The 25,879-nt window shown below is 53.3% G+C and overlaps 1 protein-coding gene across 1 annotated transcript; it reads right to left on the bottom strand.

Annotated features, from left to right (window-relative positions):
- Nucleotides 1-1,660: 1,660 nt before the first annotated feature.
- Nucleotides 1,661-25,823, bottom strand: GNG2 (G protein subunit gamma 2). Its single transcript, XM_027744464.2, has 4 exons — nucleotides 25,595-25,823; nucleotides 6,783-6,849; nucleotides 5,681-5,796; nucleotides 1,661-4,749 (listed from the first exon to the last, which is right to left on the bottom strand). The coding sequence occupies exons 3-4, from the start codon at nucleotides 5,765-5,767 to the stop codon at nucleotides 4,621-4,623; spliced, it is 216 nt and encodes a 71-aa protein (XP_027600265.1). The 5' UTR covers nucleotides 5,768-5,796; nucleotides 6,783-6,849; nucleotides 25,595-25,823; the 3' UTR covers nucleotides 1,661-4,620.
- Between the last annotated feature and the right edge of the window lie 56 nt (nucleotides 25,824-25,879).

The following is a 25,879-nucleotide window of genomic DNA, read 5'->3' as shown; positions in this document are numbered from 1 at the left end:
AAAGACTCCAGCATGGATAAAAGAAGCTTGGGACTGTCCCCAGGGTGCCCTCAGCCACACCAGTGTCACACACTGTCCACCCCAGCAAGGAGGACCAGGGATGGATGCAGTGAAACCTCTGCTCTCCACCCTTCCTCTGCCTCTCCTGCCTTCATCACCCTCAGAACAGCCCTTCCCCTTCCTACCTCATCCCGTTTCACCCTGGATTTGGGGATCATCCCCTTCCCTGGTGGGTCCAACCCTTCCTGCAGCAACACCCAGGGCAAATCCATGCCCAGCAGCTGCAGTGCTTCTCCTCTCCCCACTCCACGCTGCAGAGCTAATGAATGCAATTAGTGCAAATGGGTTTATTCTCATTAGGGACCCGCCCAGGGCCTGATGCCGGTGTGGGGATGGGCAGCAGTGAGGAGTGCAGGGAGCAGCATCCCGCCCACGCTCTCCCTGGATGCTCCACACCTCCTCCAGCTCAGCAGATGCTGCTGCTCCGGAGTGAGGATGGAACGGGGTGAGCATTGGAGATGGAGGGGAGCCAGCGAGGTGTGAAGCAGCTGAGCTGCCTGGCTTGGCACAGCGAGCAGGAGACAGTTGGCTTGTTCCTTCACAGTGACACCATTTCCCTTTCAAGCTGTTCTGATGGACACAGAGAAGGATGAGAGGCTGAGAGTTGAGCCCTGACAGTGCAGGAGAGAGGGGGGACACTTCCAGCATCTCGGGGTTGGGCAACGTTTTGCTGCTCGCTGACGTGTTTGGAATGTGGATGGAAAACTGGAATCCGTGCTGGGCTCAGTGCTGGTGGGTTTCATTGCAAAACCCATCCTGCCACCTTGTTCCCGGCCCCAGGGGTGGGCTGAGGCCAAGCAGCCTCAAATTGGGTCTGGCTGCTTTGCTGGGAAATCATCTGCTCATGAGAGTCCTGTGAAACAGGAGTGGAAGTGCAGGGTGTGGTAAATTTGGTAGGAGCAGAGTATCTTCGATTCTATGATCAGGAGGTGTTTTGGCAGTGGAACAAGTAAGAATTATGGGATCATAGAATCCTGGAACGGTTTGGGTTGGAAGGGACCTTAAAGATCTTCCAGTTCTGCCCCCCTAGCACCTTCTGCTAGACCAGGTTGTTCCAATCCCCGTCCAACCTGGCCTGGAACACTTCCAGGGATGGGGCAGCCACAGCTTCTCTGGGCAACCTGTGCCAGGGCCTCATCACTCCCACGGGGAAGAATTTCTCCCCAGTATCCCATCTCACCCTGCCCACTGTTGGTGTGAAGCCATTCCCCCTTGTCCTGTCACTCCATGCCCTTTTCAAAATTACTGTGGAATGCCTGTACTGACTGCCAGGGATGAGAGAAAAAGGAAAGAGAGCGGAGAAGGGATGGACAACAAAATTAGAAATTTTAAGTACCTCTCAGTTTCTGAGGAAGGAGCAATGTCCCACCCTGAAGGAGCCTGTTCTTCCCTGAGCTGGCTCATCCTCTGGGAACAGAAAGCTGTGTCTGGGAAGGGGCTGAAACCCCAAGAGGCTTCATTTTCCCTCGCAGACAGGCACCAAAACTCCTGTCAGGGAGACGCCCGCCTCCAAACCCAATGGAAACAGGATCCAGCCGCAGCCAGGATGGGAACCCACCTCCCCAGAGGGCAACACGCACAGAGAATCATCTCCAAAGGCTTGAAACAAATCCAAAAGTTTATTTCCAACGAGTACACAGACCACGTGGGATGGGGGATGTGCTACATCACGACGCCGACCTCCCCGCTCCGGCTTCCTCTCCCAACCACCCCTTCCCCAAAAACCTGGCAGTGGCAGGTTGGCACCCAAGGAATGGATTTCCCCCGCCACCAGCAACCTTGGCAGACAAAAAAAAAAGTCCTTTTCCAGTACTCCAGATATATTTTTCTTTAAAAGCCTGGGGGTTGAATGTCATTTGATACCACGCTGGAAATACAGCATCGGGATGGAGGGATGGCTGGTATTTTCATTGAGGAGGGAAAATGATCTTGGCAGGCGATCTCTACTTGGCTAACAAAGGCATATCTGTGTAAATATAAATACTGGGGTGAAATACCTGGCAGCACACCAATGTCAACACCTCTACCAACATAAAATAAAGCCCAGCAACATAAAACACCTTCAATGAGTAGTTTGGGTTAATTCAAAATTCCCTCCCCCCCCCGCCCCCCCCGCTCCCCGTATTCTTCATGCAGGTTTATTTCACCGTTCAGTTATTAAGAATTCAAGTTGTAAAATACGCAAGTCGTTAAAAAAATTATTACAAACCACTTTATGACAGTGTTTGAGAAGGGTCGGGGGTGGGAGCCCCGGGTCAGGCCGGCTGCGCTTCACTCTCTGTGACGGTAAATCAGCGTTAAAAAGAAAAGACAAAAACCCAGGATGGGGTATTTACATGTCTTGGTAACACCAAGAGTGAAACCAGCTGCAGAGCAAACGGCTTCATCCATCCTTCATCCTAAAGCTACACAAGCTGTAGTAAAAAGATCAAAATTGGAGGGTTAGGGGGGGCCAAAAGCCACCGTGGGAGGGCTGGGACCATCTACGCTACTCGTGGCGTATAAACATTCCCAGATGCCAAAGGTTTTGAGTCCAGTGTAAGAACAACTGGTCTTCTCTGTAGAAGACTAGAAAAAGAGTATGAAAAGGTAGAAAAACCAAAAAGCACTTGTTACGGGCTAGAAAGAGTCACCAAAAGGTACCTAAAGACTAATGCCCTCTGGAATCCACAGGGATTAAGCTGATACCTGGTTCAGAACTAGTTTAGTAAGGTCACCACAGATCCCCCAAGGCCCCATGAGACACCCACCTAGTTATTCCCAAAGTTATGATTCCCAAAGTTTCCCAGGAGTGTAGAAGAGCAGGGGAAGCCAGGAGGGGTTTAGCAGCGGAAAGGAGAGACAAGCCACATCCTTGGAAGTGTGAACCCGAGGCAGAGCCCAAAAAGGTGGCGTGTGTCCCCCGAGAGCGGATGAACCAGAGCTGGGAATAATTCCCCAGCCTGCCAGGGAGCTCAGGCTGTGTGTAAACAGGGTATCAGGCACCTCCATGAAGGGGTGGGCCCACAGCTCCCCAAGCTGCTCCCCTGCCCCTTCCCAACGTGGTGAGGCAGGAATGGGATTTGGTGGGTGTGGGAAAGGGGCAGAAGCATCCCACCAAAAAGCAGTATCCCACAATCGGACAGCATCCCACGGTGGGGCAGCATCCCATGGTGGGGCAGCATCCCACAGTGGGGCAGCATCCCACCATGGGGCAGAATCCCATGGTGGGGCAGCATCCCACCATGGGGCAGCATCCCACGGTGGGGCAGCATTCCATGGTGGGGTGCCATCCCCCCATGAAGCAGCATCCCACCATGGGGCAGCATCCTATTGTGGGGCAGCATGCCATGGTGGGGTGCCATCCCAGCACGAAGCAGCATCCCACCACGGGGCAGCATTCCACCATGAAGCATCATTCCACCATGAAGCAACACCCCAGGGTGGATCAGCATCCCACCACGCAGCAGCATCCCACGGTGGAGCAGCATCCCACCACGCAGCAGCATCCCACCACAAAGCAGCATTCCAGACCAGCCCCAAGGGAAGGAGGTACTACCAGGAAGCCAAAGAGCAGGACCAAGCGAGGAGGGCAGAGGCACAGAGGTGTAGGAGAAAGGAAAGACCCGGAAAGGAGTGGTTGACTTTGACTTTCGGATTTTTAGCTACCCCACAACGCCTGGGGCAGGGGCCACCCCGAGCCCCTTCACCCGGGTTCTGGCACCTGCCCTATCGCAGGAGGTATTTCAGGCACGTCTAAGGCATCACAGGAGTTCTCTCTGCTTTCAGAATCGCCTCAGTCTCCTCCCTACAGCTCCTTCCACCAGCCAAACAACAGAAAAGAAAAGCCTGGAGCGGATGAACGGACACAAACTCTCATGCACTACCACCGAACGTCGTCACAGGAGTATGAAGCACCAACCACGACACATGAATCACTTTTACTTGCAGAACCAAAGCTAACCATATACAAAATGGTAAAAAAGTGGGGTTTGCCAGGAACACGGAGCTGCCAGCACGGGGGGGACAGGCAGGAGCTGCCGGTGTCCCCCCCAAACCCACCGTGGGGCCACTCAACCCCCCTGCTGTGCTACCACCAGAAATTAAAAAGCACAAGACCAAACATTGAGCAACATCATAAGTCACCTAACCTGTTGCTATATATCTGACAACTTAAATAAAAAATATTAGTTTGGAAAGAAACCAACAATATCATTCCAAGAAGGTTGCACACATCCTTAGCAGTTACTTTGCTCAGCACAGCTCTGGTGCTTTGAATATGGAACAATCAAACAATTTTTGTGAGCAGAAAAGTGACACATATTTATTCTTTACATATTTTTTTTTTCTCTCTTTCTAGGCAACTCTACAGACTTCAGATCTTTTGCCTCACAATGCAGATCATCTTATTCCCCCAAAAGGTGGCCAGGTTCTTTAAAACATGCACATCTCTGTAGCTTCCAGGCCGTGTATTTTACTTATTTTTGTTTAAATTCTGCGGACTAGCAGGTCGTCCCCATTCCTAAAAACTCTACATCAGTGTTCAGGGTGGCCTGAGTGCCCGTCAGGCTCCTCAAGGGTTTACAGGATCACACAGAAGAACTTCTTCTCTCTAAAGGGGTTTTCTGAGGCCGGGACGGGGGTCAATAGAGGGTCCTCCTTGGCGTGGGCTTCGCAGTACGCCATCAGGTCTGCTGCTGCTTTGGACACCTGCAAAGGAAGGAGCCCTGCGTTAGGGACAGGCCGTGCTGGGAAAATCCCACCTGGAAAAAGATCCTGCCAGCAGGGCTGGGCAGGAAACATCAGACCCTCGACAAGAACCTGACCAATGACCTGACAGCACATCCTCGGTGGGGCTGGTTCTTCACCTCTGTGCTCAGGGCTGGTTCTTCACCTCTGGGCTCTAAGCTCACGATCCCAAAAGCATCCTTCACGTCCTTTATCCATTCACATCCTTCACCCATTCCCATCCTTCACCCAACCTGACCACAGCAAGGTCTGCCTCTAGCATCCCTGCATCCCTGCTGGCTCTCCCCCAAAACCCTCAGCAGGGACATCCGCGGCTGCTACAGCAACATTTGCTGCACTCAGCCACCAACCTCATTATTTATTCTGGACATGGCAGCAGCTCCCAAGCCACTGGAGCTCAGCCACACCCCAAAAGGTGAGGTGTTGCTTGCACCCAGACGTGCCTGCAGCCAGCAGCTGCCACTGCAGCACTTCTCTCCCTAGATTTAACCTCTTCCCGAGGAGGTGAGATGCCTTGGGAACAGTCAGTCCTTCCCACCCACCCAGCAGGGCTCCAGGTGATGCTTCCAGCTGCTAGGAATGCTAGGAGTGCTCGATGGGGCTTGGAGCAACCTGGTCTAGTGGAAGGTGTCCCTGCCCATGGCAAGGGGTTGGAACAAGATGATCTTTAAGGTCCCTTCCAACCCAAACCAGTCTGTGATTCTATAATTCCATGGGCAAGCACCTCCCTGCCTCACTGCCCTCAGCCACGGCCATCGGGATCACTTGGAAGAACATCTGCCATAAACACCACCCAGCACCACATCCCAGCTCCCACCACGTGCTTTGGGCAGCTGCTCAGCAGCAGCCACTGCCTCAGAGCATTCCCCAGCCAGCTCCTGAGCCTCCCTACCTTTATCCTGTCGATGTTGGCTTCCATCTTCAGCTGCTCCACCAGCTTCCGTGCTTGCGCTATGCTGGCAGTGTTGTTGCTAGCCATGGGCAGGCCAGGCACGCTCCCCGGGGGGGCTGTGGGCATGAACACACGTGGATCAGCCTTTGGGCCCTGAAATTCCCCAAACTATGTGCTGGGGTTGCATATGGGGAGCGTTAGAGCCATCGGAATGAGGGTGTGAGGAAGGGGGATGCAGACCCCGGGCAGGGAGCTGCAGTGACCCGCTGCCAGTGGCCCTCTTCTGTGCCCTCCCCACGGTCCCCAGAGCCAAGCTTTGGGGCCACTGGGACCATCTGGAGCCCAGCCGAGCTGTCCTTTGGCATTTGCTGTTCCATGAAAGCCTGTGACAGCAACAAGGAAGTCAGAGAACAGGCTCCCCCCCGGCAGCCCAAAGTGCCTCGCCAGGCTCATTCCCTGCGCATCATCCAGCCCGTGCCGGTGCCCAGCGTGAGTCCGGTGTCCCTTGGCCTCCCTCGCTTTGTTCCTGCTGCCAATTTGAACACTGAGATGCTAAACAGGATGCTGGAGTTTCCTGTTTCTCGAGATTTCCACCCCAGGCAGGCGGGGGGGACGCTCATTAAGTCCCTGCCGGCTCTATCACGGATGTTTTTCCGTCACCTTCTAACAGCAGTGAGCTCCGGCCAGAGTTCCAGCATCCCACTCCCCCGGCAGCCCACGCTTTTACAAGCAGCAAGTATTTTCCAGCAGAGGCACAGCTGTGCTCCTGCCTGACTGGGGCTCACTGCCAGCTCCAAAATGTTGGGGTTTTTTGGGATGTCCCGCAACAGCAGGGCTCAGCGAGACCCCCGAGTGGGGGGGGACAAGGATGGCACAGCCCTAAAATAAGGGGATCGTGATGTTTTAAGGAAAAGCTGAGGGCATGTCCAGCTCAAGCCCATTATAAGGGTGTTTGGACAAGGCTTATCCTGGGACTTAGAGAAAAAATCAACCTGGCACTGGTGCCTGTGCTCAAAGAGCGAGTCGTGCCGGGGTTTGAGGATGAGACCCCTCCCCAGCCCCCTGCGCCCGGTGGGGACCCCAAAGAGGTTAATTTTTTTACCAGAAGCCGGTTTCTCCGCTGATCTGTGCCTCTAGGGGAAGATCTGCTCCTCTTGGCCGCTCACCACCTTCAAGCAAAGGGAATATGGAGTCAAAAGGAGCCGGGTTAGGTGGCAGTGATGCCACTCAGCTCCATATTTACGGCGCCAGGAGCCCCGGCGCTCCCGCAGACGCCGAGCTCCGTGCCTGGCACAGAGGCTGTGGCTTTCCTTCCGTGTGCCCCCCCCGCCCCGTGCCGTGCGAGCACGGCCCCCAGCGGCATCATTTGTTTGCATTCGGCGAGGTTTTCGGCACAGGAAGAGGTTTCAAGCCAGTGGGCGAGCATCCGAGGGCTGCTGGCAGCCAAGGCTCGTGGCTGCTCCCCAGCTCGCAGGACGGAGGATGCTCGGGGAGAGGGGATGGATTTAACCGTCTGGTGCACAGAGCACGTGGCAGGACGGAAGGAGCATCCCCCCGGGGAATGCTGCCAAAATCCCCCAGCTCCCGACAGCCCGGGCTCCCGGCTGGATCTGCTCTGCCCAGGCAAATCTCTGCGCCTTCGCTGGGGGTTTAGCTCGAGCCTGTGCGCTGTTTCCGCGCTGGTTTATCTCATCTCTCCCGCCTTTTTTTTTTTTTTTTGTGTGTGTGTGTGTTGGTTTTTTTTGGCTGGAGAGGAGTTTGAGCAGCAGGGTACAAGGGTACAACTCTCCTGCTTTTCCTTCCAGTTCTCCCTCTGCAAAGCCATGGAGTGGATGGCGGTGTGCCGTGGTTCTGGCACTGGGCTGGTGGGGCGAGGACACCACCAACCAAGATGCTGTCGTGTGGTTTGGATGCCACAGGGACTTTTCTAATGCAGCAAATGTTAATCTGGTGGAATTATCATCTCTGGAAGTGTTCAAAAGACGTGTGGATGTGGCACCTGGGGACAGGGGTTAGTGGTGGGCTTGGCAGTGCTGGGGGAATTGTTGGACTCTGTGATCTTAGAAGGATTTTTCAACCTAAACAATTCTATGTCGTGTCCTTTCATACAGAGGACCTATTGCTGCTCCAATGGCAGGGAGTCACTTCAGCAACTTCAGCCACTCCATGTTTAAGGTCATGGAAGAGGCATGGGAGCAGGGAGGACTGCTGGGAGCATCTGTACGGCTGCTACAGCCCTGATCTTAAAAAAATTATATATATACAACCCTGCTGCTACCCTCCTGCAAGGAAACCCTCCCTTCTCTTACTACATCCATCCCTGGGGGCACTTAAGTGTGGAAAATAGCCCCAAAAACAAAGCTAGGGAAGACCAAGATGGAGGAAGGGACATCTGTGTGAGCTGGGATGTCCCAGGGCTGCTGAGGTGACAGCTCAGACACCTTGTAGGACCCTCCCAGGGGCCACCACAAACCCCAGCCACGTTCTGCCCCTCTGCAGATGCTTCAACTAGAAACTAAAACCATTTTGGGGCCAGTGATGGTTTCAGAGCATTTCCACTCTGTGTGTTTCCTTCTGCATGAATAACAAAAACATGGCAGGTGATACTTCAGAGTGAGCTTGTGAATATCCTGCAACAAAAAACAACCTCACAACAGCAGTTCTCGAGTGGCAGCAAAGCTGCTCAAACAGGGCAGCCACAAAAGCAGGTTTTTTAATCCCAAACTGAGGACACCCCACTGTACCCCCGGGAGGGTGTGGAGCCACCAGGAGTAAACTCAACCGGGGGGGTTGAGTTGACAGGGGGGTCTTTTTGTTTGGGTTGGATTTATCAGAGAATCACAGGATGGTTTGGGTGGGAAGGGAGACTAAAGACCATCTCGTTCCATGCCCCTGCCATGGGCAGGGACACCTTTCACTAGACCAGCTTGCTCCAAGCCCCTTCCAACTTGGACTTGGGCACTTCCAGGGATCCAGGGGCAGCCACAGCTTCTCTGGGCAACCTGTGCCAGGTCCTCATCACCCTCACAGCCAACAATTCTTTCCCAGTATCCCATCTAACCCTACCCTCTGGCAGTGGGAAACCATTCCCCCTTGTCCTGTCACTCCACGCCCTTGTCCAAAATCCCTCTCCAGCTCTTTTGCATCCCTTTAAATGAATTCAACCCCTTCCACATGCTCTAAATAACCCATGACCCCTCTGCACAACAGACAAGTATCAAAACAACCTGCCAAGATCCCGAGTTGTTATTCCTGTGGCAGAGCCCAAAAGAGACAATATCCATGTACTGGACACGTTAAACATCATTAGCATGAAAATAATGAGTAAGGACTCATTAACCTGTGGGCTCCAAGGCACGAATCCCATTATCCAGGCACATGTGCCATTAAGCTAGGGGAAAAGCACACTGTCTGTATTCCTTTGTGAGCACCACAAAACTCTTTTCATTGCAGGCAAGGTTTAGCACAGCAGCAGAGGGTGTGAGATCAGCCAGTGACAATGGGGATATCAGGAAATACTGGGAAGCAGGGTGATTTTTAGCTTTATGGTTGGCATTTTCGCTCCAGCTTGAGGATTTACCTACTTTCCAAGGTGTAGCTGGGTTGGCTGCAATCAGTGGTAAGAAGGCACTGGGGGTTTGAAGGAGAGGAGGATGCTCCAGCAGGTTGGTTTGGATTAAATCTCTTCCCTGTGAGGGTGGGGAAGCCCTGGCAGAAGTTGCCCAGAGAAGCTGTGGCTGCCCCTGGATCCCTAGAAGTGTCCAAGGCCAGGCTGGTCAGGGCTTGGAGCAGTGGAATAGTGGAAGGTGTCCATGCCTGTGGCAGGGGAGTGTAATTAGATGGTCTATAAGGTTCCTTCCAACCCAAACCATTCTGTGATTCCATGATTCCACAAAAAGCCCTTGCAACAAATGCCTGGACTTGGATGTTTTGCTGCTAATTTTTACTAGTTGGCACCTAAGCTGCAAAAAAAATCTAATTTTTTGTTGTCTGTTGAATGAAGAGCCACTGACATATTTGAATAACATCTTCTTCTTTTACCTGCAGCACCCAGGCAAAACAGGCACCAAAAACTGGGATTTAGTTGGGAAAACAGCAAGGGAAACCCTTGATCCCAGGGCACTGATGCAGCATTTACAGCTGTGTCAGCCCTTGGTCTGCTCCACCCAGCTTTGCCAAAATCTTCAGCTTTTACCTGTGATGTGGAGCAACAAATGTGGATGTGGAGCAGTGAGTTGCTGCTCGATGGGATGAGATTGGGATTTAATGCGCTCTGAGCTTAAAGCCAACATTGCTTTGGACCAAGGAAGAACTAGTTCTCCTCAATCCCAGTAAATTAACCCCATCTACCTCGATTTTTGGATGCATTTCCACAGAAATTGCCACGTAAAACCCGAAAGAGCCGCTGCGAAAGGAGCATTTCTTGACGCCGAGCCCTCCTGCTGAGCTGCCATCCCACTCCTCCCTCCCAAACCGGGCTCCTGTGGGGCTCTGGCATCCCGGACCTGCCAACACTGCTTGAAACAGTAATTAGGCTTCGTTTGCCAGCTCCTCGTCAGCACAAGCTGCCGCCTGCTCCGCGCAGAGCTGTGCTGAAAGGCTGCGGAGCAAGGGCTTGGGAAGAGAGGATCCTGGAATCCGAGTGCCTTGTACCAGCTCCGTCGCCAGCTCCAGCTCCAAACCCAGGAAATCTGAGCCCAACCTCCCCCCTAAGCAGTTTACCCCCCTGTTCACTTGGGGCTTATCCAACTTGCATGTGGGTGGAGATCAGAATTCTCACAAATGTTTAAAAAAATGGCACTTCCCCCCCTCTGGAAGTGCTGAAGGCCAGGTTGGAATAGGCTTGGAGCAACCTGGGAGAGTGGAAGGTATCCCTGCCCATGGCAGGGGGTTGGAACGAGGTGAACTTTAAGGCCCCTTCCAGCTCAAACCATTCCATGATTCTATGATTTTAAGGGTGATTAATTAGTGCAATTACCCTAAATAGGACACCAGCATCCTTGGAAAGCATTTCCTTACATTCCTGAAGGTGCGAAAGGGCATCAAGTGAGATTTCATGGATGTCACAAGACACCTCCTGTGTCTCCCGGGGTCTGAAGTGTTTACCCACTCATCTGCGATCCTCTGCAGTTTTAAACCTGTGGAAAACACCCTCTCCTGTCTCTCAGCTGGAATTGGAATAGGCAGGAACAGGCACTGGAACAGGCTGCCCAGGGCAGTGGTGGATTCACCATCCCTGGAGGGATTGAAAAGCCCTGTGGATGTGGCACTTGGGGACATGGGTCAGTGGTGGCCTTGGCAGAGCTGGGGGAACGGTTGGACTCGTCGGTCCTTTTCTAACCTAAACAATTCTATGATTCAATTCTCCAGACCTTTTTCATCTCCCAGTGAGTGTTTTCTCAGCTCTCTCCCACCACACCTCCCAGCTGAACCGAAAGGAAAAGCAGGAATGAAACAGAAAGCGCTGCCAGAGAGAAACCTCCCTGTTCCCTCGCCACAGAGACCAAAAGCAGCATCACCCACCACCCAGGACAGCCCCTTTTTGGGGTGAAAGCAGCAGCTTCCCTGCTCCATGATTTCAATAAAAAGTCATATTTTCCATCCCTGATGCACCAGTGTTTTTCACCCAGTTAATAGTAAAGTGAGTGAATCCCATTGGGGCAGCCAGGATTTGGGGAGAGAAGGGATCAGGTTTGTTCCTACCAGGCAGGGCAGCACCCAGGACTTTTTTGGTCCAGAGGAGGGTTTTTTTGTTCTGCAAATGTTTTTTTTTTTTTGGTCCAGAAAAGGTGCCAAGCTGGGTATTGTAACAGAGGGATTTATCCGAGCTCTCATTCATGCTCGGATTTCTCCTGCTTCCTGTGCTTCCCAGCAGCTGAGCCCATCCCAGCTCACTGCATCCCCCCCCTTGAGGCAAGCAGGCTCTCCCAAAAACTGCCTTTTCCTCCCCAAAAACTGCCTTTTTCTCCCCAAAACCAGCCATGACACAGCATCCAGGAGGGATAACCGAGCATATGGAGGTGCCATCTCCTCCCCGGAGCCGGCGCTGCTGGTCACCGGCCGGCTGGAGCGTGGGAATCCCTCCTGAGGGGCCGCCTGGCTCTGCCAGGCATCTTGTTGCTTTTCCTAAAAGCCACAAGCTAAAAATAGGCGGCTCAGCTGAAAAAAATAATTGCTAAATATATCCAGAAAAGCATAAAAATAGTACAGGCTGAAAAGAAAATAGCAGAGCCACGTTTGCAGGGGGTGGGAGATGGGGTAGTCGCGTGGGTCCCCACAGCAGCTACCGACCTAGGTGGGAAAGGAGCCTTAACACGCCCAAATTCCATGTGTTTCGTTATTTCCTTAAGGGAAGAAAATGTTATGAGCTTGGTTTGTGCCCGTGGGCTCCCATCACGCTGCTTTGCTGGGGCAAAGAACCTTAATCCTGAGTGGTGGTTACAGCTCCCAGCCCCCATCCCCGGGGATTGGATTCCCTTTTCCAACAGCCATTTTTTATCCCTGATGTTCAACACGGTGTATAAATCACTACAGAGCAGCTTGCAGGTCAGAGACGTGCTGGCAAATAAATAAATAAATTAAAAGACAACTGAGTGGAAAATGGGACTGTTTCCATGGGAACAGCTCCGTTATCACACCAACATCTGATCCTTCCTGCCAAACAGGGATGAGGTGGGATGGGCGCCCATTTTGGCCCAAATCATTCAATACCAGACTGGTTTGGGTTGGAAGGGACCTCAAAACCCATCTCATTCCACCCCCCCTGCCATGAGCAGGGACACCTTTCACTAGACCAGGTTGCTCCAAGCCCCGTCCAACCTGGGCTTGAACACTCCCAGGGATGGGAATTACCAAGGCAATGCAAAGCACACAGAGCAAGAGGGAGCTGCAGGAAAGATTTTTCTCTTCCCTAGTTTTGCTGGGGCATTAAATGGAGAGCTCAGGGCTGGAGCTGGCTTTGCAGAGAGCCTGGCTCGGGATGTCCCCTCCGCCCACCCCGTGTGCTGGAGCCAACCACGCCTGCAGCCCAGATGGAGTCAGGAGGCTCCAGCCTCACATTCCTGGTCTGGCAGGGCTGGCCCTTTTGCCTGGAGAAGTCACTGCTCCGTGGGCATCACGTGAAAGTGAGAATCTCAGCGTTTTGTTTTCTCACAGGCTTCGTAACGGCTCAGACCGAAGCAAACAGGAACCACCCTCCACTTCCTTTTTTTGTTTTTTAGGGTTTTTTAAAGGTTTTTCTAAAGGTTATTCAGATGAAGGATCAGCTGCCAGTTGGCACAGCCTGGCATATCTGCTCTGGTCCCTCCAGCCACCATTCATCCAAGATATTGGCTCTCTCCATCTGGGTACTATGGGGAGGGAGCACCAACCTCCTCCAGGGTTGGCACAAGGGTCTAGAACCATGGGAATGCCACCAGGGAATGCATCAAAAGCCAAGCAACCCTCCCAGCCTGCCCCAGGGACTCCAGGGAAAACCATATCTGGGGGAAAACCCTGGGAGAGTGTTTGTGCCCAGATCAGTGGTGTGCACAGATCTGGGAGGATGGGTGTCCTGAGCTTGGCCAGATACTGGGGAATAAGGATGCCCAAATCCTAAGTAATAGGATGCCCAAGTAACATAAAATAAGAATTTCCAAACACTGGATAATAAGGATGCCCAGATACTGAGGAATAAGGATGTTCAAATACCCAGGAATAAGGATGCCCAAAAACTGAGGAATAAGGATATCCAAATACTGGGAAATAAGAATGCCCAAATACCAGGGAATGAGAATGTCCAAATACCATAGAATAAGGATTTCCAAATATTGGGGAGTAAGGATGCCCAAATACTGAGCAGTAAGGATGTCCAAATACCAGGGAATAAAGATACATGAATATTGGGGAATAAGGATCCCCAAACACCATAGAATAAGGATGGCCAGATTCTGAGGAATAAGGCTGCCCAAATACTGAGGAATTCAGGGATGCCCAAATACTGAGGAATAAAGATGCCCATATCCAGGGAAATAAGGATGCCCAGATACTGAGGAATAAAGATGCCCAGATACTGAGGAATAAAGATGCCCATATACAGGGAAATGAGGATGCTCAAATTCTGAGGAATAAGGATGCCCAAAAACCAGAGAATAAGGCTGCCCAAATACTGAGGAATTCAGGGATGCCCAAATACTGAGGAATAAAGATGCCCTAAGCCAGAGAAGGTTGCTCTCTCCTTATGCTGTGACACAGAAGGAAAGAGGCCTGGGCTGTCACGTTCTGGTGACACCAGAGGGGACAGATAAGGGCACATCCTGTCACACCACCTCTGGAACAGCCTTCCAGGGGCTTTAGGCACTGGCTCCAATCCTGTGGTTTCCTCAGGGCTCAGCCCCACCACTGCTGCACTTCACTGAAAAGGAAAATGGTTTAAGGGTTGGGCTGGTTTTGGTTTTGGGTTGTTATTTTTAAATTTAATAAAATGTCGGGCAGCACCCAGAGGCCAACGGGAGACTGAAGGCTCCTTCAGCACACGGGAGCAGAGGAGAGGAGAACACACAGCTTCAGGAATTCCCCAAAACCCATGGGTAAAGTGTCTCCAGCACACAGATCACAGAATCACAAACTTGTTTGGGTTGGAAGGGACCTTAAAGTCCATCTCATTCCAACCACTGCCATGGGCAGGGACACCTTCCACTAGCCCAGTTTGCTCCAAGCCCCATCCAACCTGGCCTTGGACACTTCCAGGGATGGGGCAGCCACAGCTTCTCTGGGAAACCTGTGCCAGGGCCTCACCACCCTCACAGCCAAGAATTTCCTCCTTATCCATCCAGCTCTGAACTCCTGACCCTTAATTAAGGGAAGCAGCCAAGAGCTATTATTTCACACTAATTAACGGATCCAGTCTTGAGTTTCAGCTTTGAACATCCTGCCCTTAAGAATTTACCAGGGTCAAGATAAAGATCTTCAGGGGAAGATGGGAAATGAGGATTGAAAGCAAAGGGAGGATGAAGGGAGCACTGAAAGGTGGAGACATTTCACCCACCATCACATTTGCAAGAGGATTTGGGTACTTGGCTCTGTCATCTCAGCTCCTGAAGAGCCAAACCCACCCTGAGCCTCAGGCAAACTCACCCCAAATTCATGTCCATGGCAGTGCTGGGGACTGGTTGGATTTGATGATCTTAGAGACCTTCTCCAGCCTAAATGATCCCGTGACTTACCAATCCCTGCCCATCAGCAGCCACCCCAGAGGAGTTGGGGCAAGACATTGAGTCGCCCTGATTTGGCTTAAAGATTCTATTTTTTTAGGGGGCATCCACCCCATGACTGTAGAAAATGGGAAGGAGCATGTGGATTTTGCATTAGTTGGTGGTGGATTACACGCTCATCCTCCTGCCAAGCAATTTTCAGCTAAAATAAACCCCAAAATGGCTCTTTTTTTTTCGGTGAAAGCCTCACTTTTTCTCCCAAAGAGCTCCTGCAACAGGAGAAGCCTTGGGCTGCAGAAATCCTTGCGATGAGAAATCATCCTCCGATGATTTCACCCCGATCAAACCTTTATTAGAATTTTATTTTAAGTAACACTCACACGGAGCCCAATAACCCTTTCCAGCCTCTGGGAATCACCCAACAAGTTACATCAGCGAAGAAACAACCCCATTAGTTTCGGCTCCCCCCCAGGAATTACCTGAGACTGCTTTAATTAGGTAACCACCATACAAAAGAATTAATTAATTGGTGATAAGCACCTGAACCACATTACTCATAAGGCTCTATTTCAAGCTTCAAATACAGCAAACAGGTCACAGCCCATCGGAGATCGTAGAATGAATTCCCGGTGCTGCCACTGCCTGGTATTTCTCTTCCCATCCCTGTCCTGGAAGCAGCAAGGCTGGGAGTTTTTTGAGTTTTTTTCCTTATTTATTGATTGATTCATTGATTGATTTTCCTTCTTTATCCCCTGGAAGTGCCCGAGCCCAGGTTGGACAGGCTTTGAGCAATTCAGTCGATCAATTTTCCCTCTTTATCCCTATCCCTGGAAGTGTTCAAGGCCAGGCTGGATGGATCTTGGAGCAACCTGGTCTATTGATTTTCCCTCTTTATCCTCATCCCTGGAAGTGTTCAAGGCCAGGCTGGACAGGGCTTGGAGCAACCTGGTCTAGTGAGAGGTGTCCCTGCTGTTGGACTGAATGATTTCAAGGTCTCCCGCAACCCAAACCGCTCAGGGATTCTATTCCTTTTCCAGGTTTTTCACGGCATCCAGAGCTGGTGCCTTTAGGGCCAGTACTCAGATAGTGGCTGCACCACATGGAGATGGGAGTTTTGTGATGATTTTTTGGGATTTGTTGTGGTTTAGGTGTGGATTATGGGGTAAAACCCCGTTATCCTGCGAGGGTTTCACCGCAAAGCTGTTGCGCGACGGCATCTCTGAGACACCCGTGAAATGAGTGAAGCATCTGCTCGTGGCCACATCCCAAAGTGCAGGTGGAGGATTGGCATGGAATGGGGGTGGTTTTAGCAGGTTTCTGAGGGGAAAAAAAAACAGGTGAAAAAAAAAAAAAAAAAGAGGTAAAAAAGAGGAGGAAAAAGAGAGGAAAAAAAAGAGAGAAAAACGATTAAGCAAACAAACAAACAAAAAAACAAACCAGAAAATAAAAGAGAGAAGAAAAAGAGGGGGGGGGAAATCAAAATCATAAATCAAAAATCATAAATCACTCTTGCAAAGTGATTTATCGTGGCTTGGGCTGGCTCTGACATTTCATGGCCTGGCAAAGGAAAGAGTACAGGCAAGGATGCAAGCAGGGATACAGGTGGGGATGAGGAAGGGATACAGGCAGGGATGAGGACAGGGATGAGGACAGGGATGAGGACAGGGATCTGGGCAGGAATGCAGTCAGGGATATGGGTAGGGATGCAGTCAGGGACACGGGCAGGGATGTGCACAGGGATCTGGGCAGGAATGCAGGCAGGGATGCAGACAGGGGTGTGGGCAGGGATACGGGCAGGGATGCAGGCACTGATGCAGGCAGGGATGTGGGCAGAGATCTGGGCAGGGATGAGGGCAGGGATGCAGGCAGGGATGTGGGCAGGGATGTGAACAGCGATACTGACAGAGGTACAGGCAGGGATGTGGGCAGGGATGCAGGAAGGGATGTGAGCAGGGTTGCAGGAGGGGATGTGAGCAGGGATACGGACAGGGATGCAGGCAGGGATTCAGACAGGGATACAGGTGGGGATGCAGGAAGGGATGTGAGCAGGGATCCAGACAGGGATACAGGTGGGGATGAAGGCAGGGATGCAGGCAGGGATGCAGGAAGGGATGCAGGCACGGATCAGGGCAGGGACACAGGCAGGAATGCGGGCAGGGATGCGGAGCCCTGGCAGTGCTGCAAACCGGGTTAGCTGGGCTGGCTGGGCAGAAGTAGGTTGTTGCTGCTGCTGACCCATATTATCCCAATTAAATTTCACTCCTGTGCCCTGCTGCTGCCTCTTTTTTTCCCTGTAACCTAATGCATTTCTGTCTAAAGTAGGCCCTGGTTACGGAGGCAGCGAGTACACCTGGGTCCTTCCCCATGGAATGAGGAGAGGAGGGCACGGCCAGCGTGGCAGAATTGGGACAGGGACGTGGAGCGGCATCGAGAGGCATCAGCACCAGGGCCCCATGCTCAGCAGCTTCCCTTTGCTCCAACCCTGACCCACCTACATCATTCCCGACAACAATGCTCCTGCAAAACAGCAAAATCCGCTTTTCCCTCCCGAGCCGCGCCCTCGGAGCCTTCCCCACGTTATTCCCCAGCCCGTCTCCGTCCTCGCTCCCTCTCACCGCTTACAAACCTCCACACACGACATCTTACTTTTCCCACGGAGCCCAAAACCCCTGAACCAGACAGTTTTCCCCTCAAAACACGGGCAGAGCGTCCCTGCCCCGCTTCCTGCTGAGTCAACGGCCCTGCTTTTCCCACCGTTCCGGCGGGATCTGGAATGACACACGCTCGGCACACACACCGATGTTACGCGGGCGGGAGGAGAAGCCGCCAGCCCGGGCGGTGGTTTTACACTTCCATTGCAAAAAAAAAAAAAATAATAAAAAAAAAATTAAAAAAAAATAAAGGTTAAAAAATTTTAAAGCCAAAGAAACTCGGCAAAGCCCGGATTAAGCAGCGCAAGACGTGCAGAATTCCCTCCCTTCCCGTGCATCAAACCTCATGTGCCGGGGATCAATCCACCCTGGCCATGCCGTGGCCCCACGTGCTTTATTTATCCCCCTCCGTGTCGACTCCCACAGATTTAATCCTCCTGCCAAAAGAGCTGGAACTACTGGGATTTGACCACAACACTCCACAAACTGCTTTCCCAAGAGCCTTTCCCTGCCTACCTGGTGCTGGAAAACCTCAGTTTCAGTGGGTTTCTGTATTTTTCCCAGTATGAGCTACAAAATCCATGGAGGCAGCTGCTCTTTGGGGGTTTGCAATTCCAGGTAGGATGGAGCAGCAGCATGGATTCACAGCCAGCCTAACTTTTCCATCATTTAACAGAAACTCACAGGGCTTAGATTTAGGTTTAAAAAAATAATAATCAGTGCCTCCCTTATTTGCTGCTTATACCTCTCCATAAGCCTGGGTTGCTGCATTAAAATAATCTTTTTATTCCCTTTATTCCCTGTTTTTATTCACAGAGCGGAGGCAGGAGGGAGAGTCCCCCCTGCAGGCATTAGATGGGGAGCGAGGGAAGCACCGGAGGCGGATCCAAGCCCCCCCCAGGCGAGGATGTGAGGCTGAGCAGCAATTATATTAAATCAGCTGATAAATAATGCAACGTATTTTGATGGTCCCGGCCCTGCCAGCGCCGCACAAACACCACCACGGCTCCACGACTTTAAAAATCCAAGGGATGCGGCGCAATCGGGTCGGCAGGACTCCAAAAATTGAGCCTAAAGCCCTTTGGAAAACCCAAAGCTGCCCCAGGGTCACGCTGGAGCCCTGGCCCCACGGCAGAGCCACCAGGTTGTTGCCTCTTCCCAGGGTCCTACACAAATCCATGGAATCCCTCAGACCTGGTCAGTGTTCAGCATTTTCCCAAGGCGAGAAACCTTTGCTTGGGCACTTTCCAGCAGGATCAGAGCTGCTCCAGAAGCACAGTCCTGAGGACTGATTGGAAGAGGATCAGATGGGTTGTGGATGGCTGATGACCCCCCAGTTAAGGACCCCAAACTGCTGCAGACCCAGCGAGGGGGTGGGAAGTCCCTGAGAAGGCACAGCTTCCCAATATCCATCTAACCCTGCCCTCTGGCAGTGGGAAGCCATTTCCCTTCTTCCTGTCCCTCCATCCCTTGTTCCAGGTCCCTCTCCAGCTCTCCTGGAGCCCCTTTAGGCCCTGGAAGGGGCTCTAAGGTCTCCCTGGAGCCTTCTCTTCTGCAGGTGAACCCCCCCAGCTCTCCCACCCTGTCTCCAGAGCAGAGGTGCTCCAGCCCTTGGAGCATCTCCATGGTCTCCTCTGGACTCGCTCTGGGCACTGGGAATCTCTTCTGCCCTCAGGAGGAGACTCAGACCAACACCTGCCTGTTTCTCCCAAGGCCTATGTGAAGAGGAACAAACCCTTTGGTTTGAGTTCAGCCCTCAGCAAAATCCAAACCCTCCCAATGCTGTCAGGAAGGAGAGGGACAACCCCGGAGCCCAAAGCTCATCCCATGGGTGCTCCTCAATCCAGCTCTACCCCAAAGTGGCCATGACAGCTGCAAACATAATGAAGCCCTAACGATGACAAATGTTCCAGGCAGTGACACTCTGGCACTGTCCTGGGAGATTTGTGGAGACACGTTTCTGGCACTCCTGACTCCCTACAGCTTCTTCATCCCGCTTCCCTCCCTTCCTTGCACCTGCTCCAAAGGAAAGCCAAAGACACCGGATCCAGAAAGGAATCAAATCAACACCGAGCATCTCACATCTGCTGACAGCTGGTGCTTTCTTACCCAAAATGACCCCAAAAGCACAACTTCTCCAAACACGTGGTTACTCACGCTGTGCTCAATCCGAAGGAATTCAAGGCTACAGGGAAGATTTTAAGACAACCAAAGCCTGGAGGATCCTTTCAGCATTCCTTCAGCATTCCTTCAGCATCCCCCTTAAGGGGATCATGCCTCAGGCTGTGACTCTTGGACACCTGGCAGCGCTCCCTGTGCCATCCCAGGTGGATGCTGCAACAGATTCAATGCTCCTGCACTTCATCCACCCTCAGCTCCCGGTCTCTCCTCTGGGACACAGCTCAGATGGGAGCAGGTAAGAGAGAAAACACCACTCCTGTCCTACTCCACACCCCTGCGGGCGCTGTCGGATGCACAGGGACACTCTGCCTGTCCTGGGGGAGCCACGTGGGTCCCACCACGATGGCTGCTTTTCCCTGGCTGCAGGGACTCAACGCTGCTCACGGCCAAATAGACCAAGAACAGAAATTATTAAAAGAGGACTGGCACTGGAACAGGTGGAGGCACCATTCCTGGAGGGATTTAAAAGCCCTGTGGACGTGGCACTTTGGGATGTGGGTTAATGGTGGGCTTGGCAGTGCTGGGGGAATGGTTGGACTCGATGATCTTAGAGGGCTTTTCCAAGCTAAACAATTCCATGATTCTAAGCCTGAGGCTGGAGCAACGCTGGCATTTGCTGTGCATGGATCCAGCCACGGGAGCTGTCGTGGAGGAGCACAGGTTTCCTGACACAGCAGGAATAACACGAGAGACGTGACAGCACTGGAACAACCCAACTGTAATTCAAGCACGAACCCACCCCAGCAGTGCCAGTTTTCCTCGAGGTGCCAGCCATGGAAAAACCAGGGCTCCAGCACAGGCAGGTGGAGCAGGAGGAGGAGGAGGGTTCTCAGCACCGACTCACTCCAGGCACCTGCCATCATTAGGTCTGTGTCCCTGTGCAGAGGCAGTGGTGGTGGCACAGGGCACCGATGTCCCCACAGCACCGACGTCCCCGCGGTCCCCGCTGCAGCTGGCAGCTCTTCCCATGGGGATGGGCACAGGCAGCTCTGCCTGCAGGGATCTGAATAGGCAGCTCTTTCTGTGGGGATGGGCACAGGCAGCTCTTTCTATGGGGATGGGCACAGGCAGCTCTGCCCATGGGGATGGGCACAGGCAGCTCTGCCTGCAGGGATGGGCACAGGCAGCTCTTTCCCTGGGAATGGACACAGGCAGATCTGCCCACGGGGATGGGCACAGGCAGCTCTGACTGCAGGGATGGGCACAGGCAGCTCTTTCCCTGGGGATGGGCACAGGCAGCTCTGCCTGCAGGGATGGGCACAGGCAGCTCTTTCCCTGGGAATGGACACAGGCAGCTCTGCCCACGGGGATGGGCACAGGCAGCTCTGCCTGCAGGGATGGGATCAGGCAGCTTTCCCTGCAGGGATGGGCACAGGCAGCTCTGCCTGCAAGGATGGGATCAGGCAGCTTTCCCTGCAGGGATGGGCACAGGCAGCTCCAGAAGGCAGCAGCCAGGCTTTGGATCTGCGATTTATCCGCCCTGGTCAGAGGATGCTGCAGGCAGAAGGAGGAAGGATGCCAAGCAGCCCGGTGTGGGGTAAAACCAGCAACGCAGAGGACTTTGCAGTGGGAATATCCCATGCTCTGCCAGGGACTTTTTTCCCTTTGGACAGATTTCATGAGGTCCAGGAAGGAGCACTGACGCTCAGGATCCCAAGGCTCGGGCAAGGCTGGTCCTTCCCACCTAAGTCATTCCTCTCACTAACCCAGCTGCCCAGCCAGGACCTTTCCAGCCAGGAGAGCCACTTGTAGGGATCATCACAGGATGAACAGAGCCAACTTTCCTTCCCGAAGCTCTAGGGAGAGCAAGTGAGGGCAGGATGATAAACCTGTTAAACTGAGACACCAACTCAGCCAAAGGAGCTTATCCACGGCTCCAGGGTGCCCAGCTGTGCCCGGAACAGCACTTTGGGGGGCACAGCCACACCCCTGAAATAACCAACCCACAGCTCAGCGGGTCTGTGGATGCTGGAGGAAAGCATCTCTCACCACCAGAAACCTCCCTGTGGTGCCAGGACCCTCTGGCCACAATCCAGCAACACCTGGACCTTCCCTGGGATAAACTAATTAACCCGAGTTATGATGACAATGGACTACAGGGGAAGAAAACTGCTGTGTGAAAAGCAAGGGAAGGACGAGATAAGGTGAAAACTAATGGTGTTTGGTAGGATAAGCAGGTCCTGGCACAGCTGCTTCCCATGAATTATCAAGGATGTCTCAACTGCAAGTTGCTGATTTTTTAAGGCTTGGTATGATGCCGTTTCAGAGGGTTTTTTTTCCCACTGAGCCTGTGAAAAATTTGGTTTGGTGTTTGAAGTCCATCATTCCGACATGAAACACAGGAGAAGAGTGATTTTAGACTTCAGCCTCAGCACAGCTGCATCCTCACTCATCCCAGATGGTCCTTCAGGTCCCTTCCAACCCAAGCCATCCTGTGATCCTGTGGTCCTCTGATCCAACATCCAGCTCCCGCTGCCTCCCAGCCCGCCAAGCGCCGGCGATTCACTCGCACATCTCTAATCAAAGACACCATTAATTAATTAATCACTGGCCTGACCCAAAGTCCACGCTTGACAGACACCATCCCAGACACGTCAGATGGGTTTTGGAGCAAGCCTGACTTCCCCACGGAGCCAAATCCGTGTCCTCCTGGCAGCTGGAGCCCGTCCTTCTCCCCAGCTCAGACCTGCTTTTCCACGGGGCGAGTGCCAAACGTCTCGTGCCAAGCGTGTGCGGAGAGCTGGGAATGACAGCCCGTGTTCTCCGCAGCCATCACGCGCTTCCCCAAGAGCAGCAGAACCAGGAGCCTCCCCTTGCTGTTCTCCCCAGGATTTTGGAGGTGCAACACTGCTCCCGTGCTTTAGAGGGTTGGGTTTTGGGGGAATTTGCACCATGCATGTGGCACGGAGGAGGAAAAATGCACATGAGGAGGGGCTGAGGCCGCACTGGGAGTGAGCAGGGAATAAAACTGAGCAAGGGCAAGTGCAAAAATTTCCTGGTAAGTGGACCAGGATGCATCCCACATCCTGTTCTGCATCATGGGGTACCATATCCTGTTGCCTTTCCCCCCATCCCTCCTCCCAGCAGCTGCTGCGACCCCAAAAAGGGGCTGAGCGAGAAACCAGAGAGGGAGAAACAGAGAGAAAAGAGCCTGAAAAGCAGGAAAAACTGAAAACCCACCCTAACCCCTTTGCTCATTCCTCCTGTTTCTGAGCTGGCTGTGAATGCACACGGACATATCCCGCTCCCGCATCCCACTCCAGGTGCAGGAGTGAAACGCTTGGAGAAGCCCCTCTGAGAACGGATGCAACTCATGCCAAAAATGGTGCTTTTCCTGCAGTGAACCCCTTATTCCCAACCCAAAGTGGGTCAATCCAGCAGGAGGGAGCAGGAGGTGCAGCCCCGTGGTCCCCGGTGGCACCACACGTGTCACGGGCGCGCCAGCCTGGAGCATCCCGGCGCCGATCCGTGGGATGGAGCGGCATGGACACCCCCGGGCAGCACTTTCTGGGGACACAGGCGGGTCTGTGGGGCTCCAGCACCGTCTCTCCAGCCCTAATTACTATGGTAACAGCCTGTGCCGGTGCCTGGCTGTCCTCCTTTGGTGACTCACTGGGTTTCAGGAGGAGAAGTGGTGCCTTGGCCACCGCCGTTCCCAGGCCAAAGCTCTGGAATCCCACTGGGAGCATCTGCGGGGCTGCCACGTGGGATGGCACTGCCCACCCTGGCAAAGTCGCCTTTTTATTGCATTTTCCTCCTGCTGCCACGTTGGCACTGGGTGGCAAAGGAGCAGGATGGTTTGGGGATTAATAATAATAATAATAATAATAATAATAATAATAATAATAATAGAGCTCTGTCACCAGCTCGCAGCCATCTATCCATGGGAATCCCATCAGGATTGCCTGCTCCTGGCCTTGATAATCCTTATGCCCTGGATATCATCTCCCCCAGATCCAAAATGTGCCCCAGAGGCCACCACCAGCTCACGACTGCAAGGAGCCTGGAGAAAACACCATGAGATCCTTAATGCTGGTATATTATCCACTGGGAACAAAGCTGGCAGCTCCCAGGGAATTTGGGAGAGACGACAGGCATGTGGAGGCACCATGTTAATGGGGGGGGGGGAACCCACAGGTCCTCCCAAGATGGGAATACCCCATTTTGGGGACAAGGCTGACTCCAGGTGTTATCCAGGTGATGCTGAGAGTGCCAAAGTCATGTCACAGCCGGCAGCACATCGTGTGAACAGCATCAAGCAGCATCTCTGCTTCCTCCTGCAAGGCTGAAAATGCCAAAAAAAGCCCCAAAACCAGTGCCAAGGAAGCTGGGGCAGGATGGGGCTGAGCCACGTGCCCCTCTATCCCATGGCACGGGGTGAGAAAAGCCCCATTATAACCCCGGGAGCACCTCCAAACCTCCTCCTGGAGAAAGGCTTCGCCCCGGGGCTTTCCTGGCAATAATTAATTGAGTCATATTTCAATCCAGCCAGCGGCCATATGGTAGGAAAGAGGATTAAAATCGCATGCTCCAGTTGCATTCAGGGAAATCCAGTTATAAGGAAAAATCCTCAGTGCCTGGCTCCAGCCTGCTGCCAGGGGATGTGCTGCTGCCATCCACATCCACACGGTCCCTGCCCCTTTTCCCACTCGTGGCCAGGGAGCACGGGATTGCTGGTGAGGCCAGAGGGAAACAGGGAAAGAAAGAACACAGAGAACCTGCGGCAGCAGGGACAGCAGTGGCAGATCGTTCCTGCTCCGAGCCACTGCCCTTTGGGTACCGTGCTTTAAGTTCATTAGTAACTCATTAGCAATTGATTAATGGGAGGGGTATCGCTGTGCATCCAGGTTTGCCTTAAATATAAATCATTCTCCACCAAGGAGGCAAGAATCATGGAATCACAGAACGGTTTGGGCAGGAAGGGACCTTAAATATCATCTCATTCCACCCCACCCTGCCATGGGCAGGGATACCTTCCACTAGCCCAGGTTGCTCCAAACCTCATCCAAACTGGCTTTGAACACTTCCAGGGATCCAGGGGCAGCCACAGCTTCTCTGGGCAACCTGTGCCAGGGCCTCACCCTCACAGGGCAGAATCTTCTCCTGATACCTCACCCAAATCTCCCCTCTTGCCATTTTTTTTGCTGGATTCCCCTCCCACCGGGGAAAGCAAGCCCTGGACCAGGTTTCCCTGAGCACATCTTCCCGGTGATTTTCCCGGGGTTCCTTCACCGAAAGCGCTCGCCCCTCAAACCACTGCTGGGAAAAATTAGGATTTTTATAGAAATGGTGGGCATCCTGCTGTAGGGATGGCAGCATGGATGCCCCTCCACCTGCAGGGACATTGCCCCCCAACCCCTCCAAGCCAGGTTGGGGCAGATCCATCCCAGCTGAGGCTGCTGCAGGGATTTGGGGTTGGGAAAGTCTCCCCGTTCCTTCCCATGATTAAAAAAAACAGGGAAAGAAAGAACACTACATCTCATTCATCCGCAGAAAAAGCCTTCCCTGTGATGGCAAATCAGTTGATTAAGGAGGATCAAACCCTCTAAATCCAACCTTTGTTGGGAGACTGAACTCCCCGTACAAGGCACCTTCCCGGCTCCCAGCCCCCGGCGGGGTGGGACCCCCGCGTCTCCCGTGGTCCCCTGAGATTGTGGGGTCCCCGTGGGGTTGGGGGGATGCGGGGATTGGCATCCTGCGGGATTTGGGGGGATTTTCTGTTGATTTGGGAGCGGTTCGGTCCCCGCGGGGGTCAGTGACAGCGAGTGGCGGGGGTGGGGACCGCCCTGCCAAGCCCCACCGTGCGCCAGTGCGGCCAGCGCCAGCCTTCCCAGTGCTCCCAGTGCTCCCAGCGCCCCCAGCCCCGGCTCCCCCCGTGTGCCCGGCGGTACCTGGAGACGGGCGGTGGTGCCCCGCGGGGCGGGCGGCGGCGGCGGCGGGACGGACGGAGGGATGGAGGGATGGATGGACGGACGTTTGTGAGAGATGGAGGGATGGATGGAGGGAGGGCTGGATGGAGGAGGGAGGGCCGGAGGGATGCGGCCGGAGGAGGAGGAGGGTGGTCAGCAGCAGCCCCGAGCGGCGAGTCCCCACCCAGCTTTGTCTGCGCTCATCCCGCTGCCTACAGGAAGCGGCTCAGCCCCGACTTCCTCCTCCTCCTCTACTCCTCCTCCTCC

Source organism: Pipra filicauda, unplaced genomic scaffold (genome assembly GCF_003945595.2).
Source record: "Pipra filicauda isolate LSUMZ 115617 unplaced genomic scaffold, ASM394559v2 scaffold508_size1329835_pilon, whole genome shotgun sequence".
Taxonomy (NCBI): Eukaryota; Metazoa; Chordata; class Aves; order Passeriformes; family Pipridae; genus Pipra; species Pipra filicauda.
This window is presented reverse-complemented; position numbering and strand designations above follow the sequence as displayed.